Source organism: Rhinoraja longicauda, chromosome 10 (genome assembly GCF_053455715.1).
Source record: "Rhinoraja longicauda isolate Sanriku21f chromosome 10, sRhiLon1.1, whole genome shotgun sequence".
Lineage (NCBI taxonomy): Eukaryota > Metazoa > Chordata > Chondrichthyes > Rajiformes > Arhynchobatidae > Rhinoraja > Rhinoraja longicauda.
In genome coordinates, this window is record NC_135962.1 from 51,659,374 (window position 1) to 51,681,276 (window position 21,903).

At 49.6% G+C, this 21,903-nt stretch overlaps 1 protein-coding gene across 5 annotated transcripts in view; it reads right to left on the bottom strand.

The window, feature by feature from the left end:
- LOC144597448 (coiled-coil domain-containing protein 85C-like) overlaps positions 1-21,903 on the bottom strand; it is a 187,517-nt gene that overhangs the window by 35,941 nt on the left and 129,673 nt on the right. For 3 of the 5 annotated variants that reach the window (XM_078406862.1, XM_078406860.1, XM_078406858.1), the window contains exon 3: positions 9,791-9,868. The exons of the other annotated variants lie outside the window; for them this stretch is intronic. In XM_078406862.1, coding sequence (XP_078262988.1) covers positions 9,791-9,868 — 78 coding nt within the window. The remainder of the gene's footprint in view (positions 1-9,790; positions 9,869-21,903) is intronic. 5 annotated transcript variants of the gene reach the window in all.

Below are 21,903 nucleotides of genomic sequence, written 5' to 3' on the forward strand. Positions count from 1 at the left end.
CCTCCAGTAGCCGGTTGTTGAAGTGCCAGTACGCGGACCCTGCCCGTGTGCGCGTCGGGATAAAGTCCACTCGCACCAGGCAGTGGTCCGAGCACGGCTCCAACCGCATGGAGGCTGCCGAGACACAGGACACATAAGCCTTAGACACATATACACGGTCAATACGGGAACCACCCCCCTTAAACCTGTATGAGAAGGCGCCGGAGTTGGGATGGAAATTCCTCCAAGCATCTACTAGCTCAAAAGAATCCACCAACTCCCTTAATGTCTTGACCGCTGCCGGATCGCGCTGAATGCCAGAGCGATCTCTCGCCTCAAGGGTACAATTAAAATCACCCCCCAGGAAAACACACTCCCCCCGATCGATGGTGTTCAACAGCGCGGTCACTTCTTGTGTTAACCGCGTCTGCATAGCACCGCTCTTGGGGGCGTACACATTAATAAAGTGTAACGGCACGCCATCCAGGCGCACGGCCAGATACAACAACCGGCCTGGTACAATGTCCTGCACCTTGACGATCTCCGGCTGGAAAGATGGGGCCAACAGGAAGGCCACTCCACTCGAAATGGAGGTGAGATGGCTCATGTAGACCCCCCCTTCCCACTCCAGGAGCCAGGTGGGCTCGTCACTAGCCACAGTGTGTGTTTCCTGCAGGAAGCTCACCGCGTACCTCCCATCCCTCAGCACCGAGAGATGGTGAAACCTACGGAGAGACTCCCTGGCCCCATTAATATTCAGGCTGGCTATAGTGAGCTTCATTTTGAAAGCGCACTAGAACTTTTACCAGCCCCCCGTGACGGAATGGAGCCTCCCCGAGCCCTCTGCCCTTTCTTTAGGGACTTAAAAAGCTCTTGGAGCTGGCGCCGCTCATTTTTCAATAAACCTGCCATGTTCCCCTCCTCCTGAAGGATGGCATAAATGGACTGCAAGGGTACCGTTAGGTCTGACCAGAGGTCGACAGCCAGATCTGCCTTATTCCTCTTCCCTCTGCTGTCCTTCAGAAACTTCCGGAGTTCCCAGATATCAACAAGCCGAGACACGGGGCTGCGGGTGGGACAGTCCATCAACTCACTGTCGCTGGACTCCACGTCCCCCTCCTCCTCCCACTCAATGTCTGAGCCCGAGTCTGGATAGTTCTGACTCCCAGCCGCCTCGCTCACCCCTCCCTGTGAGGTGGGCGGGTCGGCCACATCACCCGGTCCCTCCTCCGTCACCATCCCACCCCCAGGATCAGTGACGGGGGCAGGTACCGGTACCTCTAACTGTGGCAAGCTGCCTGGTAAATGGCCAGGCTCCTGCACACCCCCACCGCCCTCTGTAACCGGATTGGGGGCAGTGATGTTGGAGGAAGTCTCCGGGGCGGGCAGTGAGAGGGTACGTCTGGAGTCCGACCGAAGGACACGATCCGAAACGACCATGTCCTCCTTCGCACCCAGGGCACCCGGCCCAGCACCGTCACCCAGAGAGTCCCCGTCCCCCACCACCAGGGGAACCACCTCGCTCTGGCCCTCAGGGGGCGATGTTCCCGGAGTCTCCCCTGCTCCCTCAGCCGATGGGGCAGCACACCCCTCAATAGGACTCGTAGCCTCAATGGGGAGCATGGGCTGGGGACCCACCCCCACACTCAAGTCCCCCCCATCAATCTTCCCCTGGTCACCCTCTAAGCCAGCGGACGCAATCCCTGGGGGAACAGCCCCCTCGGGTAGTGTGTCACCACTCTCAGGTGGTCCCTGCACTACAGAGGCATCCTCCTGCCCAGAGGAAGCGTGTACTGGGTACTCTGCCTCAACAGGGGAGAAACACCTCCCTTCAGGTCGCCCCTGACCTTCAGGGCCGTTCTCCGTGTCAGAGGACCCGTGCCTCCTCCTCTTATAACCACTAGCGTGCGGTGGTACAGTCAGCTCCATTGCTGAAGCCTGTTCCTCCGCCCCGCCATCTACCTGCTCATCCTCTCCAGCCCTCAGACCCTCAGGCTCAGAGGCGAGCTCGATAATATCTACTGCCGGGGGACCCTCATTAAGGTGACCTTCTGCCTGGCGTCCCGCTTGAACGTTCTTCTTCTTCCTTTTAGCTTTCTTACTGTTCTGTCTCTCCCAGCGCCCCTCATCCACCCCCCACCCTGCACCGGCATCCCCCGCCACAGGTACGGGACATGGGGGTGGTGGGGGAATGGAGGATGGGGGCAAGGGAACAAAGTCATCACGGGCCATCGTGGTAGAACCAGCAGCCCCAGATGGGCCAGCACTGCCTTTCTGGGCCACCTTGGTGGAGCTGGCAGCCTGGTGCTTGGGACAATTCCTGCGGAAATGCCCCACCTCTTTGCATGCATGGCAGCGTGCTTGGCCCGTGTTCCAAAACACGCGATAGCAGAATCCTTCCCATTCAACCTCAAAACTCCCCTCCATATCAATCCCCTGTGCTAGCTGTATGTACACACGGCGATTGAACGTTAATACATGCTGCATTTCGGGATCATCCAACCTATGCAACAGTTTGGTGGGCCCAGACCGCACCTCCCCCAGCTTAGTTACATGTGGGAGCAGGAGCGCGTCCGGAACATAAGGGGGAACGTTGGACAGCATGACCGGCAGCACGGGCCGTCCCCATGGGTCCACCGCCATGTAAATCCCAGCCACCGTGATCCCCCTTTCCAATGCGGTAGCCACCGACTGCTCAGTCTTTAGGATGACAACAGCCTTCCCACTGACCACCGCGCCTGCCATTATGGCCTTCTTGCCAACAGTCTCCCCCAGCGCGGTTAGCACAGCCTTGAAGGTAATGTTGCCCTGCAAGGTCACTTTCACCCCATGTATACGCCCCAACAACTCATGGCCCTTAGTCACGGAGACTGCCGACTGTACGGCAGCTGCATAATTCTTGGGGGCCGCCATCTTTAGGGCGTGGAGCAAAACAAAACGTCTCCGTTTTTTGTAAGTCAAAGCAGTCTTTCTGCTGTTGCTGCACCTCCACGCATTTGCAGCAGTTTAAAGTCGTGAAGGCTTTCCTGGCAAAGCACCAGAAAGCAGTCTCCTCCTGATAAGATAGGGAAAAGTCCGTGCCAATCCTCCCGTCGTAGAAAATGGAGCTTCCGGAGGCTTCTTCCCCAGGTCTCGGTCGCCCTCCCGGCTTCAACGAAAATCCAATGCACTGTTGCCGTACTTACCCGGCACACCTGGACCGGGCAAAGTCGGTGTGGGAGGGAGCTTTCCGATGCTACAGACCACAAACACCGCTCTAGACTCAGCTCCCACCAGTTCAAGTGCAACTTGGCCTTCCGCCAGCCACTGCCGCTCCTACGACTTTCAGAAAACACGAACAAATCCTCCCCAATTAGAGGACTCTTTCAACAAAGAGAGTCTCTGCTTTCCGACAGAAGTCCAAAAAGCAAATTCTGACTGCTTTCGTTTGTCCTCGCCAAACAAATCCTTCGAAAATAATCAAATCCTCACAGCCAGCGCCACACACCCACGTCCGATCCTGACCTCGGGTGCTGTCTGTGCGGAGTTTGCACGTTCTCCCCGTGACCGCGTGGGTGTTCTCCAGGTGCCCATCACAGACCATTTTGAGGCCCTACAAGACAGGACAGCGATCACCCACACGCTAACACTATCCTACACACGCTAGGGACAATTAACCCTACAAACCCGCACGTCATTGGAAATGTGGGAGGAAATGTGGGAGCGCACGGAGAAAACCCACGCGGTCACAGGGAGAATGTGCAGACTCCGCGCGGACAGCACCCGCGGTCAGGATCGAACCCGGGTCAATGGCGCTGTGCGGCAGCAGCTCTACCCGCTACACGCTACATTCACAGAGTCTGCGTAAAGCAAAGTAAAAATCCTCAGCAGGTTTCCAGGATCTATTCATTTCAACAAGTCAACATTTAGACAAGATTATATAGACTCATTTGAAGTGGGTAGGAGCCGCAAGAGTGCCACCACTTTCAGCGCTAATTGATCGCAAATATAAACGTGACACCAGCGGAGCGAAATCTTCAACTAATGAGCTCGGGATGATTGTCTGTGCAAATATTTGTGCTCAGATATCTGGAGCCTCATATTGGCTGCTCTCAGCCTAATCACACTGCTGGCTTATACCAGATAGCAGAACAGTACTTGAAACCAATGGCTACTTCAGCCATTGAAAGCTGTGGAACGCACATCCTTATGTGGAGATTTAGATTTAGATTTAGAGATACAGCGCGGAAACAGGCCCTTCGGCCCACCGGGTCCGCGCCGCCCAGCGATCCCCGCGCATTAACACTATCCTACACACACTAGGGACAATTATTTTACATTTGCCCAGCCAATTAACCTACATACCTGTACGTCTTTGGAGTGTGGGAGGAAACCGAAGATCTCGGAGAAAACCCACGCAGGTCACGGGGAGAACGTACAAACTCCGTACAGACGGCGCCCGTAGTCAGGATCGAACCTGAGTCTCCGGCGCTGCATTCGCTGTAAGGCAGCAACTCTACCGCTGCGCCACCGTGCCGCACTGTCAGTGTCAGTGGGTGCCACAGAAGGCTGTGGAGACCAAGATCTTATAATCTTACGAGTGAATTGTTGTACTTTCACCTCTATATTAGTCTATAAGAGCAGGGTTTTTTTCTTCCAGCTACTTTTTACTATTTGGTTCTACTTAAGTTTCTAGTCTCCACTAGTGGGAGAGTCTCAGACCAGAGGTCACAGCCTCAGAGTTAGAGGACGTTCCTTTAGGAAGGAGAGGAGGAGGAATTTCTTTAGTCAGAGGGTGGCGAATCTGTGGAATTCTTTGCCACAGAAGGCTGTGGAGGCCAAGTCAGTGGATATTTTTAAGGCAGAGATGGATAGATTCTTGATTAGTACGGGTGTCAGGGGTTGTGGGGAGAATGGGGTTAGGAGGGAGAGATAGATCAGCCATGATTGAATGGCGGAGTAGACTTGATGGGCTGAATGGCCTAATTCTGCTCCTATCGCTTATGACTTTATGAACTTAACTGCATTTACATATAGCCTGCGGTTAACCTGCAGGTGATTATCCATGCAATAGACAATAGACAATAGGTGCAGGAGTAGGCCATTTGGCCCTTCTAGCCAGCACCACCATTCAATGGCTGAACATTCTCATTCAGTACCCCGTTAATGCCTTCTCCCCATACCCCCTGACTCTGCTATCCTTAAGAGCTCTATCTAGCTCTCTCTTGAATGCATTCAGAGACTTGGCCTCCACTGCCTTCTGAGGCAGACATGGTCTTATTTATAGCAGCTTACATCGTGCCTCCTGGCTTTTACGATACGACATGATAGAACTTTATTTACAGGTGCGACCATTTCTTCCACAACTAGGGCATCGTTGACTCCCTAGACCCGCAATGGGTCACTTTGCAATGCTGTGGTACCATTCACCCCTCCCAGATTAGTAAGGATTGTTCATTGCTTGCATATACTTTCACAATCAGGGGGCTGCACGGTGGCACAGCGGTAGAGTTGCTGCCTTACAGCTCCAGAGACCCGGGTTCGATCCTGACTACGGGTGCTGTCTGTGCGGAGTTTGTACGATCTCCCTGTGCGTTTTCCCCGGGTGCTTCGGTTTCCTCCCACATTCCGAAAACACACACAGGTTTGTCGGTTAAGTGAGCCATCCACCGTGTACAAACACATGACTGGAGAATGACGTTTAGTGCAAGGTAAAGCCAGTAAAGTTCAATCAAAGATAGTCTGAGGGTCACCGATGAGGTGGATAGTAGTTCAGCACTGCTCTCTAGTTGTAGGTAGGATGATTCAGTTGCCTGATAACAGCAAGGAAGAAACTGCCCCTGAAATCTGGAGGTGTGCGTTTTCACACTTCTATACCTTTTGCCCGATGGGAGAGGGGAGAAGAGGGAGTGGCCAGGTTGCGACTCGCCCTTGATTATACTGCTGGCCTTGCCGAGGCAGCGTGAGGCATAAATTGAGTCAATGGACGGCAGGTTGGTTTGTGTGATGGTCTGGGCCGCGTCCACAATTCTCTGCAATTTCTTGCGGTTCATGGTCTAGTTTTACTTTAGAGTAACTGGGACGTTATTGTTGCTGATGTTGCTTTTGTGTCTGACATGGCTGCAGTAAATAAGAACCTCATTGTTCCGGTTTCTATCTGCCAAATAAACCTTTGATTCGAGCGACAGGGTCCCTCGTGGCTGCTTATTCTGGCTGATATAATGCATGTTATCCAAACACACTATCTATCATTCATTCAAAGACCAGCTAGGTCCGCGGCCATCACTTGCGTGAGTAATCTTAATTTGCTGTCAGCCCATTTCTTGGACACTCGGAGTACAAATAAGATTGAGGAGACAACGACCGTGATGAAACGCCAGTGCCTGTGTATTCTCTCTTGCAGCTTTCAATCTCGCTCTGGCAGAATTAATAGACAATAGACAATAGGTGCAGGAGGAGGCCATTCGGCCCTTCGAGCCAGCAGCGCTGATCATTCTCAATGATCATTCTCAATCAGTACCCCGTTCCTGCCTTCTCCCCATACCCCCTGACTCCGCTATCCTTAAGAGCTCTATCTGATTTTTGTTCGAGAACTGCGGCTTGGACTGTAATCTTGCATCCTCGTGCTCAATAAACTTAGATTGAGAAGAAAAAAAAAAAGAGCTCTATCTAGCTCTCTCTTGAATGCATCCAGAGAATTGACCTCCACTGCCTTCTGAGGCAGAGAATTCCACAGATTCACAACTGTCTGACTGAAAAAGTTTTTCCTCATTTCAGTTCTAAATGGCCTACCCCTTATTCTTAAACTGTGGCCCCTGGTTCTGGACTCCCCCAACATTGGGAACATGTTTCCTGCCTCTAACCTGTCCAACCCGGGTGCTCGAGGGGGTCAGTTTCTGCTTTTGTGTTTGACACAGTCTCCTGGGACCAGGCAGGGACAGCCAAATTGTAGCAAGTCTTGGCCATCTGATTCATTTCAAGCCAATTTGGATCTGGAGACAGAACACTCGAAGGAGGGGGAGGATGAGGGGGGTGAGGGAGGGGGAGTGGGGGTGGGGGAAGGGGGAGGGGGTGGTGGGGGAGGGGAAGCAGGATGTGGCGGAGGCAGAGAGGGGAGGGGGAGGGGTGGGGGTGTGAGGGAGGGGGAGGATGAGGGGGTGAGGCAGGGGGAGTGGGGGTGGGGGAAGGGAGGGAGGTGGGGGAGGGGGGATAGGGGGAGAGGGAGGTGGAGAGGGAGAGGGTGGGGGGAGAGTGTGGGTGAAGTAGAGGGAGAGGGAGGGGGGGGAGGGGGTGGATGGAGAGGGACGCCTGTATTTCGAAAGCCAAATGCGGAACGTTTGGCCGCTAAGACTTAACAAATGCCCTCGCTTCCAGGGAGCTCCACTTGGCAAAGAACGCTGTGAATTCCTTTTGCGGTTGTAACGTTCTGTGGGCTTTTGATAGCAGTTTCCTAATTTTGGCTGCACATTACAAGGTCATTGGGAACTGGAGCGGAAGAGGCCAGCGGAGATCGAGCATGATCACAGTGGCACATAGGATCATAGGATCCCCCCAGGGCTGCGTCCTTAGCCCCCTACTGTACTCCCTGTACACACATGACTGTGGGGCCAGGTTCAGCTCAAACTCCATCATCAAGTTTGCTGATGACACTGTGGTGGTGGGCCGGATCTCCAACAACGATGAGAAGGCCTACCGGGAGGAGGTGGCTGATCTGGCACTCTGGTGTCAGGACAATAGCCTCCTCTTGAATGTCACTAAAACAAAGGAGCTGATTGTGGACTTCAGAAGGGCTAAACATCCAAGGACGTACACGCCACTCGAGATAAATGGGTCTATTGTGGATAGGGTGAGCAGTTTCAAATACTTGGGAGTCCGCATCGCAGAGGATCTGACGTGGGCAACGCACATTGCCGCACTGGTGGGTAAGGCTAAGCAGCGCCTTTACCACCTTAGACAACTGAGGAAATTCAGAGTGTCGATGAGGATCCTTCATTGCTTCTACTCTGGGGCTGTAGAGAGCATCCTGTCCGGCAACATTACAGTCTGGTTTGGGAACAGCTCTGCCCAGGACAGGATGGCCCTGCAGAGAGTAGTGCGTTCGGCAGAACGCACCATGGGAACTACACTCGTCCCCCTGCAGGACCTATACATCAGGAGGTGCAGATCCAGAGCAAGCAAGATCATGAGGGACCCCTGCCACCCCAGTAACGGACTGTTCCAGCTGCTACGGTCAGGCAAACGTCTCCGCTGTCACGCTGTGAAAACGGAGAGGATGAGACGGAGCTTCTTCCCACAGGCCATCAGGACTGTCAATTTTTATAACCCCAGAGACTAAATTTTTGTCGACACTTTTTGTGCTATGTTTAGTAACTTATTAACTTTATTTATATGCTGTAACTGTAATTCTTTTTGTGCACAACCCGCAGGCATTGCCACTTTCATTTCACTGCACATCGAGTATGTGTATGTGACAAATAAATTTGACTTGACTTGACAATGGCAGGGCAGCCTTGAGGGGCCAAGTTCGTTATTCATGCTCCTATTTACTCGTGCTCTTGTGGAGAGCTTTGATCTGGTGAAAATAACATTGATTTGAAATGTTAACACTGTCTCCACAGAAGGCTGCCTCACCTGCTGGGCAATTCTATGTTTTTATTTTGATGTGATCTGTTGCTTGGGGGATTGCTTAGCTTTGTCAATTGGCTATTTCTTTCTAGTATTGAGTGCACACTGTTTAAGTTCTCCTCCTACCGGCTTAGAATCATGGAGCCCTCGAGTGATACAGTGTGGAAACAGGCCCAACTTGCCCATACCGGCCTACATGTCCCACCTACACTAGTCCCTCCTGCCCACATTTGGTCCATATCCCTCTAAACCTGTCTTATCCATGTACCTGTCTAACTGTTTCTTAAACGTTGGGATTGTACCAGCCTCAACTACCTCCTCTGGCAGCTTGTTCCATACACCCACCACCCTTTGTGCGAAAAAGTTACTTCTTTTCCCCTTCAGCTTAAACCTATGTCCTCTGATCCTCGATTCCCCGACTCTGGGCAAGAGACTCTGTGCATCTACCCGATCTCAATAGTCAATAGTCGTTTATTTGTTACATACACATAAATGTGTAGTAAAATGAAACGTTACCCGCAGTTGAACAATAAGACCAATAAGATTAATCAATAAAAATGCAATAACACATACAATCACAACTAACACCAAACAAAAAGAAACATCCATCACAGTGAGTCTCCTCCAGTCCCTCCTCACTGTGATGGAAGGCCAGAATGTCTTTTTCTCTTCCCCGCCGTCCCTGACTCTATTCCTCTCATGATATTATTTACCTCAATAAGATCGCCCCTCATCCACTTGCGCTCCAGGGAATAGAGTCCCAGCCTACTCAACCTCTCCCTATAGCTCACGCCCTCTAGCCCAGGCAACATCCTGTGTGTCTACCTTCGATCTCCAGCATTTTGTGTCTACCATCCTGGTAAATCTTCTCTCTACCCTTTCCAGCTTGGCAACTACTTTCCTATAACATGGTGCCCAGAACTGAACACAATACTCTAAATGCAGCCTCACCAACAACATCTTATACAACTGCAACACGACCTCCCTATTTCTGTATTCAGTAGACACAAAAAGCTAGAGTAACTCAGCGGGACAGGCAGCATCTGTGGAGAGAAGGAATGAGTGACGTTTCAGGTCGAGACCCTTCTTCAGACTCAATACTCTGACTGATGAAGGCCAATCTCCGAGACAGATTGGTCCTATTCTCCGGCCCCCGGTTCCTCCACAGCAACCAGTACGCCTGTCACCAGATACCAGCGTGCCTCACCTTGATCACATAGGACGGTCTGATAGATCTCCCCGAGCTTAAACCAGAGAGGAAGGTGTTGTGCTCTGGAGAATAGACCTTAAAAGAAATAGAGGACAGGTTAAAAGATGGAAATGAGAGAGCTTGCAAAGAACAGACAAAAAGACCGGCAAATAGAAGGTTAAAGGGGGAAACGAAAAGAATCCACACACATTTGAGAGAGCAACTACAGAAGATGGATCCAACTCAGCTACATGTTAGCTTATTGTCACGTGTACCGAGGTACAGTGAAAAGCTTTTGTTGCTCGCTATCCAGTCAGCGGAAAGAAAATGCATGATTACAATCGAGACATTTACAGTATGTAGATATATGATAAGGGAATAACATTTAGTGCAAGATAAAGCCAGCAAAGTCTGATCAAGGATAGTCCAAGGGTCGCCAAAGAGGCAGATAGTAGTTCAGCATGACTCTCTGGTTGTGGTAGGAAGATTCAGTTGCCTGATAATACCTGGGAAGAAAGATTCCCTGAATTTGGAGGTGTGCATTTTCACACTTCTACACCTTTTGCCTGATGGGAGAGAGGAGAAGAGGGCATCGCTGGAGTAACTCAGCAGGTCAGGCAGCATCTAGGAGAGAGGGAATGGGTGACGTTTCGGGTCGAGACCCTTCTTCAGTGGAGAAGAGGGAGTGGGCAGGAGGAATGGAATGTTGTGCTCTCTTACTTCCTTTATCTTTTAACCTTTCCTCTATTTCTTTCAAGGACTGTTCTCCAGAGCACAACATAAGGGATTTAAAACTATGGAGTTCTACATCATGAAGTAGTGAAACGCCTAGACTGACAGATTCCTGATTAGTGCGGGTGTCAGGGGTTACGGGGAGAAGGCAGGAGAATGGGGTTGAGAGGGAAACATAGATCAGCTATGATCAAATGCCAGAGCAGACTCTATGGGCTGAAAGGCCTAATTCTGCTCCTATGTCTTATGATCTTTTGACCAGGCAAGCAAATATTATGGAGACATAAGGAATTGCAGATGCAGGTTTGCTGAAAAACACACAAAGTACTGGGGTAACTCAGCGGGTCAGGCAAGTATCACTTCAGATCCATTTTCCTGACAAAACTTCACCTGCACCACTGAAGAAGGGCCTCGACCCGAAACGTCACCCATTCCTTCTCTCCAGAGATGCTGCCTGGCCCGCTGAGTTACTCCAGCTTTTTGTGTCTGTCCACTGTGATAACCAGCTGCTCTTATCAAATGGTTGCCAATGTACATTGGCCTTGCCAGTGAAACCCTTGTCCTGTGCATAAATATAAAGCGACGTTTGAATTTCATGGTTCAAGGATTCCCTCTTGTTACACCGATCCTTCTATGTACCACCGGCACGGTGGCGCAGCGGTAGAGTTGCTGCCTTACAGCGAATGCAGCGCCGGAGACTCAGGTTCGATCCTGACTACGGGCGCCGTCTGTACGGAGTTTGTACGCTCTCCCCGTGACCTGTGTGGGTTTTCTCCGAGATCTTCGGTTTCCTCCCGCTCTCCAAAGACGTACAGGTATGTAGGTTAATTGGCTGGGTAAATGTAAAAATTGTCCCTAGTGTGTGTGTAGGATAGTGTTAATGTGCTAGGATCGCTGGGCGGCGCGGACTCGGTGGGCTGAAGGGCCTGTTTCCGCACTGTATCTCTAAATCTAAATCTAAAAATCCTGCCCCAAATACAAGCGGAGCGGCACTGCACTGCACACATCTAATCCACGCACTCTACGTAGGAGAGGGAAGAGAGGATGACAAGATTATTTAAGTGCATCAGCAGGATGTGTTGAGACACTGCTGGCCTTTTTGTGCCACTGTTCACTGTTACAGGTCTCCTCTCATCATGCTGTTGCACTGTTGAAGGCTGCACGGTGGCGCAGCGGTAGAATCGCTGCCTTGCAGCGCCAGAGACCCGGGTTCGATCCTAACTATGGGTGCTGTCTGTGTGGAGTTTTAACCTTCTCCTCGAGACCGCGTGGGTTTTCTCCGGGTGCTCTGGTTTCCCCCCACACTCCAAAGACGTGCAGGTTTCAATAGTCAATAGTCGTTTATTTGTCACATACACATAAATGTGTAGTGAAATGAAACATTACCTGCAGTTAAACAATAAGACCAATAAGAATAATCAATAAAAATGCAATAACACATACAATCACAACTAACACCAAACAAAAAGAAACATCCATCACAGTGAGTCTCCTCCAGTCCCTCCTCACTGTGATGAAAGGCCAAAAATGTCTTTTTCTCTTCCCTGCCGTCTTCTCCCGCGGTCAGGCTGTTGGAGTTGCCACATCGGGGCGGTCGGGGCTCCCGACATTGAAGCCCCCGCTGGACGGTGAAAGGTCCACGGCCTATTCCAGGCCGCGCCAGACGGTGAAAGGTCCGCGGCGGGCCGACCCAAGCCCCGCGATTCGGGGCGGGCGAAGACGCTGTCGCTGCCGCTGTCGGTGCTCCCGATGTCGGCCCCCACCCAGGGGCCTGCGGGCTTCCGACGTCCACGCGGCCCACGCCGGAGCCTCCGGAGACGAGTCGCAGCCGCTCCCGCAGCATCCGCAGGCAGCCAGCGCCGCAGGTGGTGAGTCCGGGCCGTGGGCTCTGCGAACCAGAGCCCCAGGTGGTCCCAGGTGCATGGCCAGTGGAAGGCCGCAGCGGGAACGGAGACACGACACAGAAACAAAGGTCGCGTCTCCGTTCGGGAGAGAGAATTTTACAGTTCCCGTTCCCTCCCACCCCCTCCCCCCCACATAACATACAAACACTACACCATATTAAAACTACAATTCAGACAAAAACAACAAAAAACACAAAAGACAGACGGACTGCAGGCAAGCCGCAGCTGCGACGGCAGCGCTGTAGGTTAATCGGCGTAAATTGTCCCTCGTATGTAGGATAGTGGCGTGATCGCTGATCGGCGCGGACTCAGTGGGCCGTAGGATCTGTATCTCTAAAGTCTAAAGCTGTGGTACGTGCACCATTGTCCCCAGCCCTAATCGCCTGGACAATTCACATTAACTCCTACTAGCTGTTGTCCGTTTGGCTGACTGCACACAGTTTGAAGATCCTGGCCGAACCATGTTTCCCCCTGAGGGGTTATAGTACGCTTCAACCCATCCAAAGTAACCATGGCTGCCTCCCAGATCGGTCAGAACGGACGGGACAAGAATAGCGAAACACATACAATTAATATAATTTAAAATATTACACAGACTACATTATTCGAAGACAAAATTAAACAGGATCTTCCCAAGTATCTCCCCTATTTGTGATAAATGTCAATTTCAAGAAGCCAATTTAACACACTTTTGTGACTTGTACAAATATGCAACATTTTTGGATCGATATTTTAAAAATCATTTCCAAAGTTATCGATAACCAACTGGATTTAGATCCAAAATTAATAATTTTAGGATTATCGGAACACATTACAAACTTTACGTTAAGTCAGAGACGCTTTCTTGACTACAGTTTAATAACTGCGAAAAAATTAATACTTAAATTTTGGAAAAAAACAGTAACCCCCACAATTAAAATGTGGATTACGGAAATGACCGAGACCTTGCATTTGGAAAAAATAAGGTTTGCCTTAATTGACAAAATATGGTCTCCATTTATTGAATTTTTAAAAAAGTAAATGGGTTTGTCACAAAACTAATACTTAAAACTAAAGTTAAAACTTGAGTTTAGGGTTGGATGTACAACTATACTCATTAACTCCTGGATCTCTCCCCATAATCTTTATATTTGTAATTCTCCTTTTTCTTTGCTTTCTCTCTATTAGTTTATAGTCTTTTTTTTCAGTCTCTTTTCATCTTTATTTTTTCTTTAAAAATTTAACAATTGAAGCTATGTAAGAATTCTATAACCAGTTTGTCGTTTATTATTATTTGTTTATTATTATTTGTACGTATGCTTTAATTTTTTTTAAAAAAGAATAGCGAAAGGCTTGGACAGAGTGGGTGTGGAGAGGATGGTTTCCACCCGTGGGAGAGTCTAGGGCTAGAGGTCACAGCTGCAGAATTAAAGGACGTTAAAGGAAATGTCTTTAGTCCGAGGCCGTATAGAACGAGAGAAGAAACCTGTTGTGGGCCGCTTGTGGGGTGGGGGGGGGAGAGGGGCATCAAGATCAAAGGGGTTAGGAGGGAGAGATAGATCAGCCATGATTGAATGGCGGAGTAGACTTGATGGGCTGAATGGCTCCTATCACTTGTGACCTTATGAAGGGGGACGGCGGGGGGGCTGCAGCAGATAATAATGTTCTGTCAACTTTTGTAACGGCACCAGACACGAGGCGACACTTGCTACTGCCTAGGTGAAGTCGGCTGTACGGTTTTACAGCGTTGCATGCAAAACACAGCATTTCACTGTACCTCGGTGCGTGCGACAATGAAGTATCGTCGAATTGAATTATTGATGCTCCCAGCCACACAATCCCCACTTTACCTTCTGCATCCCCAACAATTATTCTTCCCAATTCTCCTGTCATTCATCCACACTAGACAAGAAGGGTCTCGACTGGAAACGTCACCCATTCCTTCTCAGCACAGAGTCTGAAGAAGGGTCTCGACCGGAAACGTCACCCATTCCTTCTCACCAGAGAGTCTGAAGAAGGGTCTCGACCGGAAACGTCACCCATTCCTTCTCACCAGAGATGCTGCCTGTCGATTTAAACCAGCATCTGCGGTTCTTTCCATTACTAGAGACAATCCACGGTTACAAATTAACCCACTAACGAGCGTATCTTAGGCACATGGTAGGGAACCGAAGTAGCCCAGAGGACCATAAATATGGTCGTGGGAAGAAGATGCAGTTCCTTCCTACATACACACCATGGCCCGGTGAGCCTCATACATGGTCTCTGGACTGGTGAGGCAACAGCACTGACCACTGCTCCCTTATGGCCACGATGCCACAGCTTATACTTCGTGTGTGCAGGAAGAAAATACAGATGCTGAAGATGGCACTCGACCCGAAACGTCACCTATTCCTTTTCTCCAGAGATGCTGCCTGACCCGCTGAGTTACTCCAGCTTTTTGTGTGTATACTACTTCATGTGTGTTCCCACTCCCAATTGATACCTTGCCATCTCAATGAGTGGGTACACGGATGCACTTTCCAGGATAACCCGTAGGGGGCAGTAACTTTCAACCATCCATCCAGTGGATCTGAGTGGACCTGAGCTTCCCAGGTTTAGGTAGAGCCAGTGGGGGTAGCAAGCAATGTTTCTTCAACACACGCCCAGATATCCCAAGAGACACGCACAAAAAGCTGGAGTAACTCAGCGGGTCAGGCAGCACCTCTGGAGAAAAGGAATAGGTGACGTTTCGGGCCGAGACCCTTCGTCAGACTTCTAAAGAAAGGTCTCAACCCGATTCGCCACCTATTCCATTTCCCCAGAGATGCTGCCTGACCCGTTGAGTTACTCCAGCTTAATTTGTGTCCGTCTTCGGTGTAAAGCAGCACCTGCAGTTCCTTCCTACACACGCTATCTCAGACTCACATCAATCAGAACCATTTCGCCAGGGTAGACACAGAATGCAGGAGTAACTCAGCGGATCAGGCAGCATCGCTGGAGAGAAGGAATGGGCGATGTTTCGGGTCGAGACCCCGGTTGAGTTACTCCAGCATTTTGTGCCTGCCTTTCGATTTAAACCAGCATCTGCAACTTTCTTTCCCCAGGGTGGAAATGCCCGACACTAGAGGGCATAGTTGTAAGGCTTGGCCTTTGAGGAAGGATATTCTTGCTATTGATGGCGTGCAGCGTAGGTTTACTAGGTTAATTCCCGGAATGGCGGGACTGTCGTATGTTGAAAGACTGGAGCGACTAGGCTTGTATACACTGGAATTTAGAAGGATGAGAGGGGATCTTATTGAAACAGATAAAATTATTAAGGGGTTGGACACGTTAGAGGCAGGAAACATGTTCCCAAGGCTTGGCGACTCGGTGGCGCAACGGTAGAGTTGCTGCCTTACAACGAATGCAGCGCCGGAGACCCAGGTTCGATCCTGACTACGGGCGCCGTCTGTACGGAGTTTGTACGTTCTCCCCGTGACCTGCGTGGGTTTTCTCCGAGATCTTCGGTTTCCTCCCACACTCCAAAGACGTACAGGTTTGTAGGTTAATTGACTGGGTAAATGTAAAAATTGTCCCTAGTGTGTGTGTAGGATAGTGTTAATGTGCGGGGATCGCTGGGCGGCGCGGACTCGGTGGGCCGAAGGGCCTGTTTCCGCTTTGTATCTCTAAATCTAAATCTAAAGGCGAGAGGGGGAAAGTTTAATGGAGATGTGTAGGGCAGGTATTTTTACACAGATAGTGGTAGGGACTTGGAATGCACTGCCGGTTCACAGCACCAAGTACAGCACCAGGTACAGCACCAAGTACAGCACCAGGTAGAGCACCAGGTACAACACCAGGTACATCACGTGGTGGTGGAAGCTGATACTGCCTCAGAAGGCAGTGGAGGCCAATTCTCTGAATGCATTCAAGAGAGAGCTAGATAGAGCTCTTAAGGATAGCGGAGTCAGGGGGTATGGGGAGAAGGCAGGAACGGGGTACTGATTGAGAATGATCAGCCATGATCACATTGAATGGCGGTGCTGGCTCGAAGGGCTGAATGGCCTCCTCCTGCACATATTGTCTATTGTCTATTGAGACTGGCGTTTAAGAGGTTTCGCATGATAGGCACATGGAAGTGCAGGGAACAGAGGGTGTTGTGGCTTTGTGGCTGCAGTCCAAATACAAGGACTGGAAAGAAGACTTTGTGTCCTGGTTCACATTTAATGGCCTCTGCTCCGCACTGCTCGACTCTGGCCCGCTCACATGACGTCAGTCGGGAGTGGCATGTGTGGAACACGTAAATGGCATGTCGCAACAACATCCATTCAAAATATGAAAATACAACAGAGGAATATGGATCATGAGCAGGCAGATGAGGTCAGTTTAATTTGGTATCATGTTCGATGCAAGCACCGTGGGCTGAAGGGCCTGTGCTGTCCTGTTCAGAAGGTCATGTGATCGGAGCAGAATTAGGCCATTCAGCCCATCAAGTCTATTCCGCCATTCCAACTTGGCTGATCTATCTCTCCCTCCTAACCCCATTCTCCTGCCTTCTCCCCATAACCCCTGACACTGGGTACTTATCAAGAATATATCTATCTCCGCCCTAAAATTATCCACTGACTTGGCCTCCACAGCCCCAATGTTCGATGTCCGTTTTAAGTATCATTGCGCGTTTGACAAGGAACCACAGATGATCCCATTGCACCACAAATGTGGAACTCCAGCCTGCAAACTGGAGGAGGAGTGTGTGAGGAAGGGTTTCGACCCGAAACGTCACTTATTATTTTTCTCCAGAGATGCTGCCTGACCCGCTGAGTTACTCCAGCCTTTTGTGTCTGTCTTGGGTTAAAGCCAGCAGCTGCACTTCCTCCCAACCCATTCAGTCCGCAAACCCCCGACATACCTTTTCATACCCCCAGTCTCCCTCTCCCCCTGACTCTCAGTGTGAAGAAGGGTCTCGGCCCGAAGCATCGCCTTTGTATACACTGGGATTTAGAAGGATGAGAGGAGATCTTATCGAAACGTATAAGATTATTAAGGGGGTTGGACACGTTAGAGGCAGGAAACATGTTCCCATGAAGTATTTTTATAAATCCTCATGCAAGATATATAAGAGATATCTGTATTCAATGCTGGACAACGTCATTAAGCAGGCAAATTGGCAACCTGTCACACCCTTTAATTAAATGACTCTGTCTTGAAAATACTCGAGTGACTGAGAGGGCTATACAGCCCTCTGGAGCCAAGAAGTGCAGAGTTCCACCATCCTCCGGCCTAAAACATTTCCTCTTATCTCTATCCTGAAAAGCAGAACTGTTATTTTGACTAGAAAGACACACAATGCTGGAGTAACTCAGCGGGACAGGCAGCATCTCTGGAGAGAAGGAATGGTTGACGTTTGGGGCCGAGACCCTTCTTCAGACAGTTGGTTTCAGGGACTCCACAAGATATATCTCCCTGGCTTCTACCAATTTTGTTAAAACGAAGATAAGACACAAAATGTTGGAGTAACTCCAGCAGGTCAGGCAGCATCTCTGGAGAGGAATGGGTGACGTTTCGGCTCGAGACCCTTCTTCGGACTGAGAGTCAGGGGAGATGGAAACTAGAGATATGGAAAGGTAAGGTGTGAAAACAACAGTTCAACCAATTTTGTTACCCTTGTGAACAATTAAGACACAAGCTTATCAACACAAGGATACACGTGCACAACACACTAGCAAATATACAGAGACACATCCAAATACAACATCACTCTCAAACATAAACACACATATAATGCAAAACCACAATTACACACATGCATAAAACCACTCACACATACATATCCACACACACACACAAATATACACAACCAAACCCACACACACAAAACCACAAACATGCCCATGAAAATAAGTGAAAACACAAACACACACACACACACACACAAAGCTACACACACACATAAGGCCATAAGGAATAGTAGAATTAGGCCATTCCACCCATCATTCTACTCTGCCATTCAATCATGGCTGATCTATCTCTCCCTCCTAACCCCATTCCCCTGCCTTCTCCCCATAACCTCTGACACCCGTACTAATCAAGAATCGATCTATCTCTGCCTTAAAAATATCCACTGATTTTGCCTCCACAGCCTTCTGTGGCAAAGATTTCCACGGATTCACCACCCTCTGACTAAAGAAATTTCACCTCATTTCCTTCCTAAAAGAAATGTCCTTTAATTCTGAGGCGATGACCTCTAGTCCTAGACTCTCCCACTAGTGGAAACATCATACACATATATACAGACACGCACACACGTGCAAACCCACAGGCGTAAATATACACACTAACACACAGATACACATCATGCATGGCGGCACGGTGGCGTAGTTGCTGCCTTACAGCGCTTACGGCGCCAGAGACCCGGGTTCGATCCTGACTACAGGTGCTGTCTGTACAAAGTTTGTACGTTCTCCCCGTGACTTGCGTGGGTTTTCTCCGAGATCTTCGGTTTCCTCCCACACTCCAAAGACGTACAGGTATGTAGGTTAATTGGCTTGGTGTATGTGTAAATTATCCCTAGTGTGTGTGGGATAGTGTAAATGTGCAGGAATCGCTGGACTCGGTGGAGGCCGAAGGGCCTGTTTCCGCGCTGTATCTCTAAAAGTAAAACTCTAAAACAAACAGATACATTTATACACAGCCCAACAGAACAGTCTCGATCTGAAACATCGTCCATTCCTTCTCTCCAGAGCTGGTAGACAGACACAAAGTGCTGGAGTAACTCAGCGGGGCAGGCAGCATCTCCAGATAGATAGAAGAGATGCTGCCTGTCCCGTTGAGTTACTCCAGCATTTTGTGTCTACCTTTTATATGCCCTCAAACACACGCACACGCAACCTCACACAGACAACTGCACCTGAACACAGCTACACGAAGAGAGTCAGAAGTCACCATTTTTATAATTACGATCTTGCCTATCATGATTTTGCAACTCCTGACGGGCTGGGAGTGGGACATCTTATTTTCCTGCCCCTTGAAGATTCCTCCCCCTCACTCCACTCTGCATCTCTACTGTGGGAAGTGACAATCTGCTTTTGGAGGAGAACCAGTTCGCCCTCATTCACAGACAGAAAGGCCTTTCAATTAATTGGAAGCTCTCTCTCTCTCGCTCTTCTTCCAGAGATGTTGCTAAATAGACAACAACCATTGTTCTTGGCTGCCCTCTCACGTTGGCACCATTCATGATCCAGTCGGTGCTGAGGCGCCTAAATGTTTGCCTGCAATTAATGTCAGTCGTTCGGAAATCCAAATGGGAGATGGACGCGATCTTCAATTAGACACTGAAGCGCCCGTGATTATTAACGAAGGAAAAGGGATGCCGCAGCGAGCAAGGCAGCAAGCTCTCGTCTGATGCGAGGTGACAGCTCACGTTCAGAATGTTACGAGGTGGACAATGAAGGAGCTGCTGATGTTGGGGCAGATTAGACGCCAGTACTGAAGTTGGTTAAAAGGAGCATTGTTCAATGGCTGGTGACACTGCGGTCAAGCACAACGATAATTAAAACTCCAGACAAGTCCAGGCACACAATGGGCGCCTACACACGCAATGTCGACTTTCATCAATTGTTTGCTTACGAGTTTGTGTGTGTGTGTGTATGTGTGTGTGTGTGTGTGTGTGTGTGTTTGAGTGCACACGTTCGTGTGTGTGTATAGATCTGTGTGTTTGTGTGTGTGTGTGTGTGTGTGTTTGTCTGTGCGTGTTTGTGTGTATGTGTGTGTTTTTGTGTATGTTTGTGTGTGTATTGGTGTGTGTATAGGTGTGTATGTGTGTGTATGTGTGTGTTTTTGTGTGTGTATGTTTGGGTGTATATCGGTGTGTGCATAGGTGTGTGTGTGTGTGTGTATGTGTGTGTTTGTTTGTGTGTGTGTCTGTGTGTGTGTGTGTCTGTGTGTGTTTTTGTTTGTGTGTATGTTTGTGAGTGTGTGTATCTGTGTGTGCGTGAGAGTGAGTGCGTATGTGTGTGTGTATGTGTGTGTTTGTGTGTGTGTGTGTGTGCGTTTGTGTATGTCTGTGTGTTGGTGTGTGAGTATGGGTGTATGCGTGTGTGTGTTTTGTTTGCGTACGTGTATTGGCGTGTGCGTATAGGCGTGTGTGTGTATTGGTGTGCGTTTACTGTGCCAGATATTGCAATACAAGATAAATCTAATTGCCATTTCTTTTGGGGCAAAGCAGTGCAGCAGTGGGAGAGGGTGGCCTTGCAGGTAGGCATTGTCTGTAACTCGCTCAGTTACTGCACTTCTCAAAATGCCAGCCTTCCCAGCCTCTCAAGGACAAAGAGTCAAAGTGGAATTGCCGGCAACTTGATCCAGGAGGACTGAATGCCCGCAGTTTCTGACAGAGCGAGGGCGTCGCCATGGCAACGGCTTGCATCGGTCCAAAGGAGCATGTAAAACTGACAACATCCTTTTCGTGGGATTTAGGTGTGTGATTTTTCAGTCACAAGCCATGTACTGGAGACAGTACCATTGACCATAAACATCAGAACAGCTTTAAGAGAAGGGCCAGCATTGATCCATAGCCTCTCTCACTCTCTCAGTCTCCCACTTCAGGCTTTCTCACGCTCTCCTCATATTTACCCGGCAATACGTACGTGTTTTCTCTGACACCTTTTGTTTCTGGCCTGTGTTGCTACCTACACAAGCCGTGGGTTCAGAATGCCTTGGGCTGTGTCAGCAACATTCATCGCAGGTGTAAATGCTGGGATTGTCCCAAATTCCCACTTATTTCAAAGGCCGCTGACGGCAACAAGATTAACGAACTCATCGGGAAGGCTGGCTCTATCCTGGGGGGGGGGAGTTGGATTCATGGGAGGTGGTCTTGGAGGGGAGGATGCTCCTCAAACTGCGGAGCATCTTGGACAATACAGCTCACTCCCTCCATGGCACACTGGCCAACCTGAGGAGCACCTTCAACAACAGACTGGTTCCGCCATAGATGCAGCACAGAACGCCACAGGAGATCCTTCTTCCCTGTGGCTATCAAACTGTGCAACTCCTCCCCCTTCTGTCGTGGGGTAGACTGACTCCCCTCCCCTCTCCCCTCTCACCCTCTCCCCCCACCCCCCCAATCTTTGCACATCCCCAATCCTTTCCACTCATCACTTTAATTTCATGTTTCATGTACCTTGTGTTTTATGATTGTTGGCAGATCAATTTCCCACTTGGGATAAATAAAGTTCTATCATTTTGTATCGTATCATAAGATAAATTTCACAATTTGCATTGATGAATGTCTTTCACATAGTTTAATTTAGTATATTGTCGCGTGTATCGAGGTACAGTGAAAAGCTTTTGCTGCGTGCTAACCAGTCAGCGGAAAGACAATACGTGATTACAATCGAGCCAATAATGTGTGCGTGCGTGCGTGTGTGTGTATGTGTGTGTATGTGTTTGCGCATGTATGTGTGTGTGTGTGCGCGTGTTTGTGCGTGCATGTGTGTGCACGTGCGTGCATGTGTATGTGTGTGTGTGTGTGTGCATGTGCGTGCATATGTCTGTGTGTGT